Here is a 19,697-nt window from a genome sequence, read left to right as displayed (position 1 = left end):
ATATATAAAATAAATAGGAAGGGGTTAACCCTGGGTACACTCTTGGCCACAATTTTTTGTTCTTAGCTGTCAAGAGTAGCAGGTGGTGTGGTCTGATTCAAGGTTTGACGTGTTGTGTGCTCAGAGACCCTCTTCTGCATACCTTGGTATGCAGAGTGGTTATCTGAGTTATTGTTGCCCTCCTATCAGGTCGAAGCAGTCTGGTGATTCTCCTCCAACCTCTGACATCAACAAAGCATTTTAACCCAAAGCTTTACTGCTCATATTTACTCTTTTTTTTTGGATCATTCATGGTAAAGCCTAGAGATGGTTTTGTGGAAAAATCACAGTAGATCAGCAGTTTCTGAAATACTCACAGCAGCCATTCAGACACCAATAACCATGCCACATTCAACGTCACTTAAATCACTTTTCTTCCCATCATTCCCATGCCCAGTTTGAACCTAAATATGGCATCTTGACCATGTCTACATGCCTAAATGCATTAAGCTGTTGCCATGTGGTTAGCTGCTCATATATACACTATTCAGCTATCATCAGAGCAGCACAAAACAATAGTGACTGCATGCCAATATTTAGAGGCCAGCATGAAAAAACGAGTCATTAAAGAGGAGCATTTCTAATCAGCAGCAACAATGTGCAAGGTTGATCGACGCAAAACATGATGCAACAATGAGACTGTAACAGTTTCTCGTAGTATTTAAGTAATTCCAGAATGGTTTTCAGGTTATTTTTGCGCACTGGTTAATGTTTTCTGGAAGTAAGTATGGAGGGCAATGATAGAAGATATTCTTAGATATCTTCTATCTGAGTTTAAGAGATAGAGCACACAGACAAATTCACTGATCTGGTGTTGAAGGTTAAAGAGTATGTTTGGTTTTCTTCTTGAAAGGTTATTCCTGAGGTACCCAAAGGAGTCTGTTTTTTACGTGTGATAGAGAGGAGGAAAAAGTCTGTCTGTGTGTGTTTCTGTCTGCTTCTATCTTGGTATGCATGCGAGTGTCTTGTTTGCCACCAGCAGGTGCCATCACCTACCTTTCTGTGTGCCAATGAAACACTGTCTCTTTGAAAGAAGATAATTTGGATGACACCCATAGCTCTCAACCAGGAACCTACAGATCTTCTATTCCACAGCTTCCTCCCACCACCAACCCCTCCAGCAATCCAACCAGGCGTCTCCCTCCTTCCCACTGAGCCCCCCTCTGCCATCTCAAGCCCATGCATACCACTCGTGGAATATTTAACAGCAGACATATTCATGAATGTCAATGTTCAGAGATCTCACAGCTTTGTGCTTTTTTTTTTTTTTTTTTTTTTTTTTTACACCTTGTTTTCCTTTCTCAGCCCTCTGGCCCTTAAACACATATTGGGTCAGTGTGAGAGAATGATCCTCCAGGCAGAACTGAGAGTTTGAGTGTGGATCTCAGTAGAAACAGCAAAGCACTATACGCTTTAAATGAAACATTAGCCATGCTTCAGTTATCATACTTAAATGTCAGAGGTAGAGTCAAGTGGAGTTAAGAATTATACATCAACCACAAGAGTGAGAAGTATAATTCAGTATGACATTTAACATGAAAAAACTTATTTCACTTCCATTATTCCTAAAAACGTTGAATGCATTTGAGTTTAAATGTTTTCTTTCTAGATATAACCTTGACACCCCCGAAAGGATCACATGCACATTCATCTTAAATCTTTTTTTTTTTATATTAAGTGCAGCGACGTTTCTATTTTGAATAAAGGTCGATGAAGGACTAGGCTGAGAATTTAATGAACAGAGATTTATAAACCAATCTTTCAAACTGTGGAGCTGAACTTTTCCCTGCTTTTTCGATGTGTTGCTTTGTGTGGTACATACAGTGCTATATGGTTGTATTTATAGATAAGTGTGTTTGTGTGTGTGAGAGAGATCTAAATGGGGTAGCAATGTGTTCAAATTGGACATGACTCACCAGGTATTTCATCAGTGCCACCTCACAAATCCTACAACATTAAAATGCATTTCATGTGTTTGCATGTGTGTGACTGAAACAGCAATTAGCTGGTAACGCGTTGGGCTTTGTATGTGTAGTCACTGGCATGTGCTGATTTCCTGACTGCTACAACATCTCTCTCTGTTCCTGCAGGGTAGAGGAGAGTTTCAAGACTCTTTTCTGGTCAATCTTCGGGCTGTCTGAAGTGATTTCGGTGGTGCTGAAGTATGACCATAAGTTCATAGAGAACATTGGCTACGTGCTGTACGGAGTCTATAATGTCACTATGGTGGTAGTTCTTCTCAACATGCTCATTGCCATGATCAACAGCTCTTACCAGGAGATAGAGGTACAAAAACAGGATAGTTGATCAATGGAAAAAGGGTGTAATATTGTAAACAAGTCAATAAGGTTCATTTGTATGAGTGTCTGATTGTGCCTGCAGGAGAATTGCACCATTACTTAAAAAAACAAAGAGATCAATACAGTGGCAACAAGTAAAAACATCAAACGCATAATAAAATGAGTATCCCAGAAAAACCCAAAAGGTTTTAAAATAATTTTTACATTTCTGATTTTTGTCACGCTTGTTCTAAAAATGAATACTTACTTTCTTACCTGAGATATTTAAGATGAAAAAAATCATTCTTCACCTTCAATAAACATTAAGCAATAATTTTGAGTGAAATGCAACTGGAATATATGAAATCAAAGTTTTATTTATTCAAATAATCATCATTCAGACAATTTGGGTTGTCTTTTTACAGTTAAACATTTCATCTGTTCTTGGAGAAAAAAGATTATTGGAATCCACTCGGATGCTTCATAACTTAAAGCCTTGTCGGAAGTTCTAGGATAGGATAGGATAGGATAGGATAGGATAGGATAGGTTCTAGGATTATTATTCATCTGTTTATTGCTAAACTTAGTCTCCTTTTGAGCATTTGGTCTTTTTGATGTTCCCTGCCTTTACTGTAGACCAGCTTGTTGCATGTGTTCGCACTTCAGTTTATACCCTTTATTTTTTTTACACTGCAGTGTTGAAGTGACACACATGCTACAAAGCAAGGTCATAGACATGAAAGGCACTTAGGAGTGAGTTAATAAAGATTCTTTGTAGCAAGGGTATGCAGTCAACTCTCTTTGCCTTCTCTTTTAAAACATCTCAACTGCAGATATTAATAAACACTAAGCCCTAGCCTTTCTTTTATTGCCGTCTTTCTTACCTGAGATAGTTAAGCTGAAAAAATCATTCTTCACCCTCAATAAACATTAAGCAATAATTTTGAGTGAAATGCAACTGGAATATATGAAATCAAAGTTTTATTTATTCAAATAATCATTAACAAAAATGTGCTTGGTATATATTCCCATCGAAAATATTTCATTTGACACATTACAAAAAAAATTAAATAACAGTTATGTAAGTTACATAGTTAAAGTCAACATTTTGGGCAAATTTGATATTTAGGGGTATAACCAAACAAATTTTGATATTTAAAGGTTTTAAAGGTTTCTAATAATTTGAGATACTGGATACCTGATTTCTTTCTGTCTGCCTCTGCAGGAGGATGCCGATGTGGAGTGGAAGTTTGCTCGAGCTAAGCTTTGGCTCTCCTACTTTGATGAGGGCCGCACCTTACCCGCCCCCTTTAACCTCGTTCCCAGCCCTAAGTCCTTCTATTACTTGGCCCTAAGGATCAAGTCCTGTCTGATTCACCTCTGCAAGGCCAACGGCCATCACCGTAATGAGGTGGAGATGGGCATGCTCAACTCCCAGACCAAGGTCAGTGTTTTTACTATATTTGATTATTTTACACATGTTTGGCAAACTGCTAATGACATTGTGATTCATGGTTAATTAATGATTTTCCAAACCTAGCTGCCAAAGCCATTTAATAATAGACTATTTCTTTTAAACTGATTGTTAGTGATATGTCTGTGAAGGTTCTCAGTCATCCAGGTCATCGTAGTCAAAGGAGCTTGCAAAGGATCATCAGGGGGTCCTTTTGTCCCTCTGTGGGGGGATACTCCCACTAGGTTTATATCTGGGACTCTCCACCATTTGATCGTAGAACTGAAGAAGCCTCTCGGATGAGAGGTGAAACGTCTTCAAGTAACTTAAAGAAGTCCAGACGCTTTTCTTTGCAAGCTCCTTTGATTGTTAGTGATACATTTTGTAAGCAACTTGTTTCAGCTTTTTTAACAACTGTAGTCAAGTTTTGGTTTGGTTTGGTTTCTAGCACTAAATTTAATATTTACTGCTACAAATGCAGTGCTTTTTTTATCCATTTTTCTGCTGACAGGATCCTTTCTGGCTAAAGCGCAATTGTTATTTTCCTACATGGAAGTAGTTAAACTGCTAAAAATCAATGAAGGGGCAATAAACGCTGATTACACCCACCACAATCCTCAGTGGAGTTGCCCATATGGGTCAGTTATTTGTATAATGATCATCAAATACTGAATCTTTAGCAACTGTAATTGGAGAATGCACACAGGCAAACCAGGAACCCCAGAGGAAATGTAGGATATTCCCACTGCAAGTCTAGAAATTACATCTAGTTCCGTTTCACACTTTGTTCCTCTTATGATTTGCGCTTCTAAATAAAAATCACTGCAATGACAAAAATGCCTCGTGTGACAAAAATATTATAGACCATTTAATGCGCAATCAGTCTTGGTGCTGGTGTTTTCTGCAGGCATTTCTGCTGCCTGATCCCTAAACTCAAATGGCTCACCTCAGCACCTCAGCTAGGCTATTAGGCAGGCTATTAGCTTTACCCGCGTCTGCTCAAATGCTCAGGCAGGACAAGATGGGTTACACCCCGGTGCTTCTGTGAGCGCCTAAAGTTTTCTGACAGTTTCACAGCCGAGCCGAGGAAGTACAGCAAGCGATCGATACACGAGCTTGCACCAGTCTACAGTACTGTGTAAAATGTCAGCTGAGATTAGGAAAAGGCAGCCTGCTCTTTCTGTGTCTGTATCTTCGTAGTGGATGGTGTATGTTTTGGTGCCGTTTAAGAAACGTGAAGCTAATCACTTTAGATTCAAAAAGCATATGCTCATAAATTGTGTGTACTTGTGTTCATTCGGTAAGTGTTTGTTTTGTGGTGGTGTTCATGTTCGTTCTTGTGCTCTTTGGTTAACTGCCTTTCACAGCAGTAGGGATAATTAATTTCAATATGAGGTAGCTGGAGGCAGCAAAAACCCACAAAGCAGGTTACTGCATGGGGACTAGATCACAGAAAACACACCAAAGAGATTTCAGCTCTGTCAGTTGGCCTTTGTAAAACCTCTGCATAAGATATGTGTTTCTCACACTCACTGAGTCTGAAACAATAGTAGATGTCTGGGTGTATGGTACAATAAAGAAATGATAAAAAAATACATTAAAAAGATATTTATTTGCCTCACAATAGCGCGCAAAAATGCTATAATAATAATAATAATAATGGATTGGATTTATATAGCACTTTTCAAGGCACCCAAAGTGCTTTACAATACCACTATTCATTCACTCTCGCATTCATACACTGGTGGAGGCAAGCTACGGTTGTAGCCACAGCTGCCCTGGGGCAGACTGACAGAAGCGAGGCTGCCATTTCGCGCCATCGGCCCCTCTGGCCAACACCAGTAGGCAGTGTTGGGAAGGTTACTTTTAAAATGTATTCCACTACAGATTACAGAATACATGCCCCAAAATGTATTCTGTAATGTATTCCGTTACGTTACTCAATGACAGTAACGTATTCTGAATACTTTGGATTACTTAATATATTATCATGCTTTTTACAACAACGTGAATGTACTATTGCTGTGTGATTTATTACTATTACTGAAGGTCCGCGACTCCGAACTGTAGTAAAGGGACCTCTGACTAATACGGCGGGTCCGTAGCCGAAAAATAGCTTTACTTTGTTGTGTGGGTCAACTTTTCTTGACAGAGAGAGGCGTTGAAAGGCTGCTCCAACGGAACTTATTGTTTTCGGAGGAAAACACGAACACGGTGTACAGTCGAGTCTTAATAGCTTACTTACAACTGGGCTCGTCAGGCTCTCTTCTTGGCTGCAGTGGTTACCGTATTATTATATTTACATTAGGGTAGGGTAAAGTGTCTTGCCCAAGGACACAACGACCAGGACAGAGAGCCCAGGGATCGAACCGGCAACCTTCCGGTTACAGATATGCTTCCCAACCCCCTGAGCCACGGTTGCTGTTCCTCCAGTTCACAAGATGAACTTCCCTGCAAAAAAAAAAAAAACATAAAGTCACTGAGAGCTCAAACTGACAACTGAAGTACCAAGCTTTTCATCTTGATAAATGCTCTCTCATAACGAACATTAGCTAAGGGGTTCTTCTGGTTTGATTTTAAAGGGAACCCATTTTTATTAAGTTACAGTAGTTATTTGCATGGTCTTATTTTTATTCAAACAATTTGGGTTGTCTTTTTACAGTTAAACATTTCATCTGTTCTTGGAGAAAAAAGATTATTGGAATCCACTCGGATGCTTCATAACTTAAAGCCTTGTCGGAAGTTCTAGGATAGGATAGGATAGGTTATTCATCTGTTTATTGCTAAACTTAGTCTCCTTTTGAGCATTTGGTCTTTTTGATGTTTCCTGCTTTTACTATAGACCAGCTTGTTGCATGTGTTCGCACTTCAGTTTATACCCTTTATTTTTTTTACACTGCAGTGTTGAAGTGACACACATGCTATAAAGCAAGGTCATAGACATGAAAGGCACTTAGGAGTGAGTTAATAAAGATTCTTTCTGGCAAGGTTATGCAGTCAACTCTCTTTGCCTTCTCTTTTAAAACATCTCAACTGCAGATATTAATAAACACTAAGCCCTAGCCTTTCTTTTATTGCCGTCTTGCCACTATGATGCCTCCGTTAACACCCTTTTCAAATGCTTCCGTCTGACATGATCCATAGAACCTGAAATATGACATTAACACTCGACTTCTTCTATCTGTTTCTTGCTCTTGTAGGATGAACGCTTCAAGTCTTATCCACGGCCTGGAGAAGAGTTCACCCAGAGAAAAGCTAGAAAACACCCCACCAGATACCAGGTAAGATGGAGACCGAACTGGATACAGAGAGCACAGGATGTGTGGAGTGATAAGGAGACAAGACTTAAAATTTTGATGGAGGCAAGAAAGGAATCAAATGGGAGACAAACAGACAGCATAAGGAATATGTAAGAGAATAGTATTAGATGGGAGGGCAAGGTTTGCTGCAGGGTGATGACAGCGAAGGAGAAAGGAGAGGGAAGCAATGAGGAAATTCTGACACAGAAGAAAGAAGAAAGAAGGTGTGAGGAAGACACAGAGATAAGGTAGAGATGGTGGAGAGGAAGAAATCTCTCAAGTTTCAATGGAAGGGCACTGACTGAAAGGAAGAGGTAAAAAGAGAAGAGAGAGAAACAGGGTAAGGCTGAAAATTCCTCTAATGAGCTGTTTGAAAGAGATCGAAGGTAGGCACTCAGTAAATGAGCTCAAAGTATAACACTGAGAAGGGGAAAGATGCTTTCCACCTTAGTCTGTTCTTCACCTCTCCCCTGAGGGAAATCTAGCTTCCTTGATAGGCTGACTCCACTTTTGTCTTAAGCCTCCTATTTTGTGTGTTTTTTACTAGACTACACTACACACACCCACACACAAAAGTGAGATGTCAATTGGTGTGGTGTGCATGTATGCTACATGTGGGGTGACCAGTACTGACCCATGTTCACAGTGCCTACATGCAGAAATTGACAGCTTGAAGCTTGGAAACAGTTGCAGCAGATCCCTGTTGGCCACAGATTTATTCTCAGTGTCTCACTTACTATCTCAAAGGCACAGTACTCACTCACTGTCCTCACAGCTTTGTGCTTATGTTTACACACAAGCGTGGATGAGTTTTGAAATATGCAATCAGAGAAGTTTACTGGGTAAATATAGCATCCGTCGTCACATCCCCTTGACACGTCCTCTTTGTCTAATCTTCTTTTTCTTCTCTTTCTCATAGAAGATCATGAAGCGCCTGATTAAGCGTTATGTGCTTAAGGCTCAAGTGGACAGAGAGAGTGATGAAGTTAATGAAGGTAAAAATTCCCTCTTCATTAAAGCCCACTTTCATTGTGTCATTATGTGCTTAAGGAACACTGGGTTCGGAAAGTTTTCAGACGCTTTCAACTTTTCTGCATATTGGTACAGTATGTATAAAAATGTCTTAATAGATTCAGTTCACTTAAAAAATATAAATGGAGTTGTAACACTTTAAAAAGACAGAGTAAAAATGCTTGTGCGTGTGTGTGTGTGTATAAATTAAAAAATAAAAGGTTAAAATATGCTTTTAACATAAGTATTCGGAGTGTGGAGAGGTTTGCACAAGGTTGGCATACCATTATTTTGGAAAATTTCCAACAAGGTTGGATGGGGGAGCCACTTTCAGGTGTCTCTGTACTCCTAAGTCTTTGTTGAAGTAGAGCATCCCCACAGTATGATGCTCCCCCATCATGTTTGGCTGTAGGGATGGTATTAATGAGGGAACACTCAGTGCCTGGTTTCCTATACACACTCCACTGGGAATTTCAGCCAGTAGTTTAATCATCCTGTCATTAGACCAGAGGAGTTTGCTTTGCATGGTCAGAAATACATCCAGGTGCCTTTTGGCAAACTCCTCGCGGGCTGCTACGTGCCTTTTAGTGAGGAATGGCTTCTGTTTGGCCAATCTACAACAAAAGCCTAATTGGTGGCTGCTGCATTGAATTTGTCTTGTAAAGTTATCCCATCTTTGCAAAGGAGCTCTGGAACTCATTAATAGTGATCACCTGATTTCTGGTTACGTGTTGCATCGGGGCCCTTTCATCTCTCATTACTCTGTTTGGCTAAGTGGGCAGATCTAAAGAGACTGTTCATACGTTTTCAACTTTTCTCCATTAGAGAACAATGAACACTTTGAATGCTGCAGAAAATTTCTTGGATCCTCCCCCAATTGTTACTTTAGACAGGCTTTTGTGATGATTGTGCAGACAGTTCTGTGAACATAGTGGGTTGGCTTTCACTTTGACACACCATTAACTGTGAGACCTTATGTACTAATTATTTCAGGTGAATTAGGCGCAACTGTCTTCGTTTTAGTTGCAGCAACATTTGAAGCCTAAAAAAAATTCAAAATTTAATATTCACCTCTTAGTTTTATTAGATTGAAAAATGGCTTTGTCACTGTGGAGTATTGTGTGTTTACTGAAGAAAGAAAAACGAGCCTAATAACTTTTTAGATGAAACTGAAGCTTTGAAAAGGTTTTTAAATTTTCTAAATGGACTGGGAGGGACAAGAGTTATGCGTTACTGCGTTTGAGACTGCACTGTGTGTACTTCAGTGTAAAATGATGTCATTGCTCACATGGATCAACAGTTTTTGTGTGATCCTGTAGGTTACTGCCTACCTGCATGCATGTCTTTGATCATTCGTACTAATGTGCCCTAATTCCTGTGCCATACCTCAGCTCTTCTTTTGTACCTGTGTCCGTGTGTGACTGTGTTGTAGGCGAGCTGAAGGAGATCAAGCAAGACATTTCCAGCCTCCGCTATGAACTCCTGGAGGAGAAGTCCCAGGCCGCAGGCGAGCTGGCTCTGCTTATCCAGCAACTTGGCGACAAGTTTGGCAAGAACACCATGAGACACTGACAGGACTTGCAAGAAGAGATGGGGAGAATGTGAGAAAGGGTGAAATCAGGAAGAGGTTGGGGGTGGGGGGGTTGGGAGCAGAAAGCTGGGTGAGCACAGGTATTTTTAAGGCCTTGATAGTACAAGAGGGAGAGAAAAGAGACAGGGGAAGTAGGATGTTTATGAGATAGACAGGATGAATGGAGGATAGTGGAAGAAAAACATGACATAAAGAAACTGGGCAGAGTGAAACAGCTGATTTAGTTATGCAAGGACACAATTAGGGAGGAATGTGAAAAGCAGATTGTGAACACAAGAGGGTCAGAGGTGAAGTAAAGCGAGTCAGAGGGGTTTTGTGCTGACAGTTCAATTCTAATTAAAGGCAAAGTCTTTCACGAGGCGCGAGAAAGAAGAGGAAGAAAGAGCCTCGCAGGCTGGGTGGGAGGCAGAGGGAGACGAATGAGGAGGAAAACACAACTTCCATGAGATATGACGAGGCACCACGGGGCATAAGACTGAGGCAGTAAAAGCCCCCACACCCACTGCCAAGATATATCAATGTATCACCAACTCGGAGAGGGAAACCCAGAAACGGGATGACACAGAGAGAGGGCTGGAGGGGGAGAGGAACAAGTGAGAAAAATATCTTTAAAAAAAAAACCTGCCACTGTTATTTACACCGGAGAGGCTGGCATTGCTTCTGAGTCCTCACTTTGTTGGGGCAAGCATAGATGCCTGTGAGAATACTGCACACACCTTTATACAGCAGGCTGTCTAATTAATGCATATCCATTCATAGTGCACAACCTATGATCAGGACTCTATGGATTCAGGAAAAATGCACCTATTTAAAAGTCATTAAATAAACCACTGAAATATTAAACATTATCTTATTATCTTAATGTCATTTAGAATTCTGTCCTCATAGCACAGACAGTATTAGGTCCTGCAGATCCAGAAGATCCATGCTAGAACAAAATGACTGTAATTTAAGAAAAAAAAATCCACTCAGACAGTTTCTTCTTTACCTCATTCATGCTGCCAGAAAAGAAAATGACAGTTAGGATAAACAGAAACTAATCTGAGGCTTTCACAATACCTCTCTTCCATTCTTTAAAATCGAGAGGGCCATTCTTGTTTCAACAACTTTAAACCAGCGTGTTGAAGTATGGCCGAGATAATTGCTTTAGATATTCCCCTCTCCACTGTGTGTTTGGAGCACTAAGTGTCTCGAGTTTTCTAAAATGGTAACAAAAAAATGACAGGTCCACGATGTTTACAACTCTAAATCCAGAAGGTCAGCACTGAGGTTAAGCCCATGAAGGTAGCAAAACTGAGTCTGCTCCAGGGCAGCCAGACATTTGTGAGGAGAGAAAATCTCCGAGATGCAGAGATATATTTATGTATGCAGTGATCTGGCAGTAAAACTGGAATTCAGCTGCAGAAGCTGTGCAGAGTTATTTTATGGTCTTTATTTTATTTTGGAGACATATTTGACATACAACAGCATAAACTAAAGTGTTGTGTTAGACATTGGTTGTAGCTGAACAATAGTTTAAACAAACAAAATAAAAAAAAGTATAAAACAGTTTGAGAAGTTATTAAATCTGGACATTATTGTAGTATATTATATAAATGGGGTGCTAAAATCGATGATGACCTGTGGGATCAGATACATCATCGTTCCCGTTTGTGACTGAGGCCCAGATTTTGATTTAAAGCAAATATGAACATACTAGGCATCCCAAAGCTGAAAGACACACCAGTAGCTCTAGTTAAGAAGCTCCTGTCCTTAAATTCAAGGTTCTTTCTTGAATCCTTGAAAATTATACTTCATTCAAAACATCAACATCCAGTGCTGGCAGTCACACCAATCTGCACATTTTTCCACATTTAAGTTTAGAGACGCCATGTCATAATCAGTGGGTTAGACTGGTTCCTCCAAGGCTTTTTCTATGAATTCAGAAAATTAGAATATACCGTTCACTTTCATCAATCCTTCTTGAAATTAATCAGATAAAATGTAAATATATTTAAGCTAACGCAGAACTATATTACCATTCTTTTATTGTGTGGCTGGTTACAGTAGTTATTTGCCCTCAGATGGAAGAGTCAAGATGGGCCTATTGCAGCCATCAGCAACAGTGTCATTAGGAATTTTTTTCATGGTTCTAGTAATTGTCCTAGCTAGTATGCACTATTTCTCCTGCAAGTAGACATTGCAGGAGTTAGAGGGCTTTTTTAAGGATATTTTCTAATCTCCTGCTACAGAGTAAGTGTTTTTCCTGCTTAAGAACTATAATTGGTTCAGCAGTGTTTATTCACTAGTTCAACACATGAACGCAGCAACTGGCATTAAGAAAAAGAAAGTAAACACTGGTAAATATTAGCCTAGAAAATGTTTCTAGCCTCTATACGAGAGAGGGAATACAGCATGTTTTTAAATTGTCAAAGAAAATCTTTTGTTAGCAGGTCCTCTTAAATTTCTACTTTGCATCCACCACAGAACAAAAGCCACGTAGACAGAAAAGAGGCTGAAACAGGATTGCAGGAAAATAAAAGACCGCAGCAAGAGCTGATGATAAATTACCGACTTGCTGTTGCATCACTTTAGAGTTCCTAATAGTGGTCCAAGTTAAACAAATGCTTGAACAAACATCTTTGAAAGTGGGTGTTTGCCAGGCAGAGCCCAGGTAGTTCCCAAAACCATCAAGTCATCTTTGACAGTAAAACCTAAAACCTGCATATATATGTATAATTAAAATGTACAGTAGTGTATGTATATATACATACACTACTGTATAATTTCATTCTTACAGATAGGACTTCATTCTTATAGATAGGGCTTAAACTCGCTAGTAGGAAAATACGACCAAGTATATTTCTAATTCAAATAGATAGTAAGTATTTAATCAGAAGGTTTTAAACATAATTAAAATGCTGTTTTTACAGATATGATTTTTTAATTTGTTTCAGATACATAAAGGCTTTTCAGACAGATTTTCATTTCAATTAAATGGACTCGACCTTATTTCTTTATTTATTTGTATTAGGTGTTAAAGCTGTTAATTAGTTTCCTTTTTGTAGAACCATGCAAATGATGAAAAGACCCACCACCAGGAAGAGAACATTTCCTCAAATACTGTATTTTTAACTTCTACACAAGAATTAATAATTAAATCAAAATCTTGTATGGTATATTGTCATATTTTTGATCCTTAAATTAAACAGAGTAAGCTCTATATTGACTGTTGTTGTTGTTGTTTTTTATTTATTTACCTTGTATGTTTCTGCTTCTGGAATTTAATTATTCAGCATTTGTCTTTACCTTTACCCACTAGTGGATGAGAGGTGCTGGAGCAAGAAAATAAACATGTGGCTGCTGAATTGTTTTGTGCTCCAACAACATTGTTCACAACACATTGAACAGCTGGGAGTTCCCCAGACAGAATGTACACTTTCACACAGTGTGACAAATGTATAATACACATAATATTTTTAATAAAACATATGTATAATGAAATATATCCATATATTTTGTGTTGTGTTGTACACATATATATGAGCACCTCAACATGATAGTCTGCTTTACATCCATCCATCATCCATTGTGTTGACCACTTATCCAACCAGGGTCATACTGAAGCTGGAGCCTTCCCAGCTGACACTGGGTGAAAGGCGGGACAAGTGATGGACAGGTTGCCACTCTTTCACAGGGATAACATGGAGAGACAGACAACTACTGGCTCCTGGACAGTGGTAGGAAGGGGTGACAGTGATGAGCACTAACAGTGTGCCACCCTTCTGTTTCCACAATTTTTTGTATTTTATGCAGCTTAGCATGCAAACTCATCTAATACGTATTTAATAGTCTTTGCCCACAATTATAGTTAATTATAATGTGATGTCATGGAAACACTAATAACTTAACTCAAAGTCCCTCTGTCAGGTATTAGAGCTTAGCTATAGTGCCAGATTGAGGACATCTTAGTCAGATTTCCACCCTCATGGTCCTACTGCCCTCAAACCTCTATAAACACCCACCTTGCTGTAATGTTTCTTTTGTGATAATGAGCTGCGCTTCAGGAACAGTTTCTTAAAACCACAGCAAAGTCTTACTACTGTAAAAGCGTTACATCAAGCTAATGCTGCCTTGATATAGACCATTTTAGACTGACTTTGAAGAGGGTTTAAAAGCCAAGGAGCCCCACTGTGACTGGGAAATTGGCTTTGCTCTAAGCCGGAGTGTGTGTGTGCTTGTGTTCCTGCACCTGTGTGCTGACCTCGCCAGCGCCTCCTGAAAGCTGCCCTCTAAAACGGCACAGCAAACACTCGGTTCCTACGTACGTGCAGATGTTTATTAGGCTCTAGTCTTTCCATGATATTCAGTCAACGCTTTCTCTGCACTGTTTCAGGCTGTCACTTTTTTTTAAAAAAAAACTTTTACTGCCTCTACTGCAATAATAAAAACGCCAACAAACACCTTTAGTTTTCACTAAAACCTGCCTTAAATGGTCTTCTTTTAGATGACAAACAGCAGATTTTGGTGTCCTTGTTTCCACTGAAATTTATTTTTGTGACTATTGAGACACGACAGGGTTATACAGAAGATGTCATTTCAGGAGAAGAAATATTTTGATTAAAAAGTCTTCCATTCATTTTGCCTTTTTCTGCCTGTCAGGATCCTTGTAAAGATTTGTCCTAGACTTCCTTTGTTTTGGGTGATTTTTTTTGTTTGGTTTTTTGCTTCCTTTGTGATTTTGAAGGTTTTGCTCATTTTATGGGACTCCTGTGTTCCCTCTGTGTGTCTGCTTTACTCGGCTTTATTCTGAAGATTAGCTCCTTAAGAGACCTTCTGTGTTTTTACTTCCCTCCTTTTGTTTTTCCCATCCTCATTAGTGTCTGAGTTTTTGTGTACATGTGTTTTTCCTTCAGTCTTATGTCAGGCTGTCGTTACTAACTTTTGTTGTTAAGTGTTCCCCGTTTTAATTTTCTCCAGCTGGCTCTCTGCATTTAGATGGCTTGTATCGTTTTTACTTTTACCACACCAAGTTTTTCCACAATCTGATTGCCTGCACACTGGGTCCTTTGCTGTCTTGACTACTGGCATTGATACCTTGGATTTTTCCTCGTCTTTGGGAGTCATGATGGTGTAGGCAGTGAAGGAAGTCTGTTATGTGCTCACGCTGGCTATGCTACAGTCCAAAAGAAAGTTTCTGACCGTGACAATGCCCACTACTAAAAATCCCACCTCGTGTAATAGGATTTAATCATTTGGGCAAAATCTTTCTAGTAACAATTTTAAACATGCAGAAAAGAAGTAGTTACATAGGAGAATCCATTACCTTGAATTATAACCTCTGACAACTCCTCGCTTTGTTTTTTCTGGTCTTTCTGCCTCTTTATGCAGACCAATAAAGCCAAAATTCTTTAAAAAAAAAAAAGAAAAAAAGACTTCCTTTAATCCTGCACAGAAATGCTGTAAAGCACACAAAAACACAAACAGCAGCCCAGACCCTTACTGGACTATCTCCATAGCAACAAAGTCAGTTCAGAGGGATATGTGCTTTTGGACATTCACTGGAAATTCTATTATCTGATTTCCTTCAGTGCTCTCCCTGAGACTTTTGATATGTTTTGGGCCTTAAGGGTATTACTCAATAACACACCCTGTCAGGCTAGGTGTGTATTTATGTGTATCCATGTTTGTGTTTAAACCTGGAGGTAACATTTTATGGAAGTGCGTATGTTGATGCTTGTTTGTGTATGATCTGTAAGCTATCACTGGCCTATCAGCTGGCGTTAATGACAATGAGGACATTTGTGTGTGTGTGTGTGTGTGTGTGTGTGTGTGTGTGTGTGTGTGTGTGTGTGTGTGTGTGTGTGTGTGTGTGTGTGTGTGTGTGTGTGCACACATGTGTGTCTTAGAGCAACGCAGTATAACTGACATCCCCTCTGTGGTGTAATTTGTCCCAGAAGCCCAGGGCCAGGAAGTGTTTGTTGTCTGTTTCCCTCTTAACTCCTTTTCTCCCTCACCCTCCATCCTTCTCACCTCCTTCATCAGTCCTTCTCTCTCTCCCGGCAAAGCAGTGAACAATGTGACCTCCTGCCTCCGAAAGACAGAGATTCCAGGGATTTTGGAGGAAACATTACACTCTCTCCCATGTTCCCCATCCTACTGCCTAGAAGCCGTTTTAGAAGACAGACTTAGCAGCATGCACACACACACACAATGCTTGTATAAATACAAGCTTATGTAGAAGCTTACTCTTCCTCATATGATATAATATTAGAAGCTTGAATACATACGTAGGCGGGCACTAACGCCATCTTTGCCAGAAATCTGCACACATTACACACACTGAAGTATGAATACTCTCACATGCATACACACCAGACTGTCTGTTACAAACACTCACGTTTAAACAGTAAATGCTAGCTTGCTTGTACACAAACAAAAGCTTGCACAAATATATTAATGGGACACCGAAGTGTTGTTGAACTCAAAAGTCACTCTTGCTTTCAAAGACAAGCATGTGTTTGTGGCGGGGTGTGGCGGATGCACCTGCACGGCATCCGCAAGCCACACCCTGCCACAGTGTTGCTCATCATTTTTGCACGATAACGCACAAAGACAGCTCCTGTCCAAGGCACCATTCACACCCATAGGCCCTCTCACTTTCCCATCACAATCCTCATTAGGGGAAAGCCCTCTGGAGAGAAGCTCATCAAGAAAAACCTTTTAAACAAACCAAAGGTCAGCTGTACAGCATGTAACCACAGCCTTAGAATCATACTCACTTCTCAGATAAAAGACAGCATAGAATGTTCTGTGCTTTTTCTCCTGTTTGCTGACATGAGAGTCTGTAAAAATCTGCAGTTTTTTGGGGGGGACCTTATTACAAATTCTCATCATTGGTGAAATCCAAATGTGCAATTTCTAGATAAGTTGAGAGGTCTGACGCTGTGGGGGTGGGCGTGGTGTGTGGGGGTTTCAAAAGGAAAGATTCGCCAAGTCTTTACCAATTCTCTAAAGCAATGTTGCGCTGGTTCAAGATGGATGAGGGGACTCGTTTGACAACTCCGAGGAGCTCTCCAGGTGGCTCAACAGGGCCTTAAGGCGCGTGAGCTGCTGCACTGAGGAATGAGAGTGTCTGCAGCCATGAGTGCACTCATAATTGCAAAGTGAGAAGCATGAAATGCTCTCACACAAGATAAATGTGTCAGGTGTGCATCTCTGTAATAAGAAGATCTTTCCCCCAGAAAGAGCTCTTTCTGTCGACCACATTTGAGGCTCGGGATAGAAATGGGTAGCGAGGGCTTTATTGGTCTGCTATTTAAAATAATCTGAAGGACAATTAAACTAATTTACCGTTCCTGCCCTGACCATCTGACAGAATTTCTCTTTAAGTGCCTACAGACAGATACTTTACTGGGATTTTAATTATTCTGCCTCTTAGTTCAACTAAAGCACTAAATACCATTTAATTGCACCATTTTCAAAGTTTTTGTAGCATTAAAGCTAGAAATCAGTCCGTTTTCTAGGTTTATTATTAAAAATCAAAAGCTACATGTTTGAGAAGAGCCACGGTTTCTGTCCTGAAAAAAGTATTGATCCTGAGAGATTAGCTTAATTCCTGAACACTAGTCACCGCCACCTGTTACCACCACCTTATAACAAATGCTCAACAATATTGTGTAGTTTCAAAATCTACAAGATTTTCCAGCGATCAGAGCGTTTGTTAACTTACAGGGTAAACATTCAACTATCAGAGTCAGCAAAAGGATGCAAAAATATCACTCGACAGTCCACCTGACTTGTATAAATGCTGAAAATCTAACAGCAGTCATATACAGCACTGAACAGTACTTTTCATGCATGACTCTGTATTTCATTATCAACATCATCAGCATCAACAACTTAGTAGTAGTCGGCTCTCATCATTTATCCACTTTGGAATCGTGACAGTGAACAACACCTGTGGAATGACCACTAAGGAGTCTAGTGGACCCGGTGCTACATTTTCTGCAGTGCAAACATTCTCCCATTCACTTTTCTATAAGACTCATTTTCCGTAAGAAAAATGAGTCTTCTGCAAGACTCATTTGTGAGTAAGAAAAGAGTCGTAGAGAGGAAGTTATGTTTATAAAAATCCCAGAGCTGCTGCAGCAACATTTCCCCTCAGTTTATTTATGTACCTACAGCATAGTTTCCCTTTTATGGGCTGGTCATAGCTTTTGCTCTATCATTCATCTTCTGACTCACTTTTCCTCTCCTTCCCTTTTGTCATTTTTTTGTTTGGATCCAGTTTTGTTTTTTTGTTCTTGTTTTCTGTACTTACTCACCCACCCTCGTGTTTTTACTTGTTTGCATTTTTCAATCTCCCGTTTATTTCGTCTGTTTCAGCATCTCTTTGTTTGTTCTCCATACAGAGGCTGTATTCCCAGAATGTGACTGTAAACAGCAGGAGTAATACTCAGCTACACAAACACGCTGATGGTGGGATCAAAGTTTATGTCCAGTAAGGAGCACTGGTTCTGTTATTTTCCACTTGATCTGTTTGTTTCTTTTCCTGCTCCCTGTGACACTCTTCTCCACACCTTCATCCTTTTCCTCCGTCCAGATTATTTGTGTTTCAAGTGTGAGGAAGGTGAAACTCTGTTCTGTTGCACAGATATCAGACCAGGGAATAGCTTACCTCAGGTGCTCCCGCTCTTCTGTCCTAAAAGGATTTTTCACTGATCCTAAACACAACTTCCTGAAAATTACTCACATTTGAAATGAAAATTAAAAAGAATGAAACAGCGAGGCTATCTCCAAGTCAGCATCTTTGCATTCTTACATTTCCTAAGATTACACTTTGAAATGACCCGTAAAGGCTGAGTCTGCTTTCTTAGTGCAGCCCACTTGCCCTGGATTAGAATCTGAGTCCACATATAAAATGTTATTGTAATTTCACTGTGGACTTTTATTTTATTTCCTTCAGGCGATGCTCTTCAGGATTGAACTATATTTTGACCTCAAAAAGAGGACTGAATGCTAATGTGCTGGTTTTTAATGTATATATAGTTTAAAATGTTGCGATGTGAGAGCCTCTGCTCATGTTGAGTATTTTTGCCCTTTTACTGTAAGACAAGTTAAAACCATCTCTTATAAATTCTCCCTGAAATGAGAAGCAGCATTTGGTGTGCTGGTGAGATAATCAAGTGACTAATTGTGCAGCATCTGATTTCTGCCAAAGGGGGGGCATTTTATCCGCTGGCAAGGAGAAATCCTATTTTGCCTGATGATTTTTCCCTCAGAGGATAAAGAGAAGATAGTTGGAAGAAAATGAATACAATTAGAGCAAATAAAAGTGGGGAGATGTCTGTCATGTCATCTTTTTAGCTTGTTTTAGGTTCTTGTTGGCAATCAGTCCCACTGATAATGGAAGTGCATTGACATAAGAGAATAAAGACCCCTAACTACACATGCACCCATCAGTGATCATCTCGTCTGTGCTGTGTTTTCCTTTCTCTGTCTGTGTTTATGTAAGTGTGTAGCTGCGTGTGTATTTTCCTCTTTGTGGTTTACACATGCCAGATGTCTCCTACACGTGTGTTTCAGTGTTCTTGTAATCCGTCTCGCTCTGTCATTTCTGTCTTGTAGTCTAGAGAGTGTGTCTGGGAACATCGCCGCTGTCAGGTGTCATGTGGATCTGCCTGTGCCTGTCTTAACTCACAAACGGATGGGGTTTTATTGTTCGGAAATATTGATTATTGATGATTTGGGGGCTTTGCTAACATTGTTTTTATGTGTTAGTGTAGCAGAGATGGATGGCCTCTGCAGACAGTATATGTTTGTGTGGCTATTGGACTCCTGCCATTGCAGCAAATGACTGCACTGCAAATTGAAGCTCCTGCTGTGAAAGCAAGAAAACAATATTACTCTTTCATGAAGCAAAAAATAAACAAAACTCAGCGGAGTCTATTTAGCTGTTTAGCCTCAAAGGAATTAGCAGTAACAGTTGAGTAACGCATCATCAGGAGTACAGATTACCACCTCATTTGTTAGTGCCCTTTTCT

The 19,697-nt window shown here is 39.8% G+C and overlaps 1 protein-coding gene across 1 annotated transcript in view; it reads left to right on the top strand.

Moving 5' to 3' along the window:
• Window positions 1-12,874, top strand: part of trpc7b (transient receptor potential cation channel, subfamily C, member 7b) — a 60,714-nt gene extending 47,840 nt beyond the window's left edge. Inside the window, exons 8-12 of the mRNA XM_004545434.3 lie at window positions 2,130-2,325; window positions 3,544-3,762; window positions 6,972-7,052; window positions 7,990-8,065; window positions 9,514-12,874. Coding sequence (XP_004545491.1) covers window positions 2,130-2,325; window positions 3,544-3,762; window positions 6,972-7,052; window positions 7,990-8,065; window positions 9,514-9,653 — 712 coding nt within the window. The 3' untranslated portion in view covers window positions 9,654-12,874. The remainder of the gene's footprint in view (window positions 1-2,129; window positions 2,326-3,543; window positions 3,763-6,971; window positions 7,053-7,989; window positions 8,066-9,513) is intronic.
• Window positions 12,875-19,697: the final 6,823 nt, after the last annotated feature.

This window comes from Maylandia zebra, linkage group LG2 (genome assembly GCF_041146795.1).
Source record: "Maylandia zebra isolate NMK-2024a linkage group LG2, Mzebra_GT3a, whole genome shotgun sequence".
NCBI lineage: Eukaryota > Metazoa > Chordata > Actinopteri > Cichliformes > Cichlidae > Maylandia > Maylandia zebra.
This window is presented reverse-complemented; position numbering and strand designations above follow the sequence as displayed.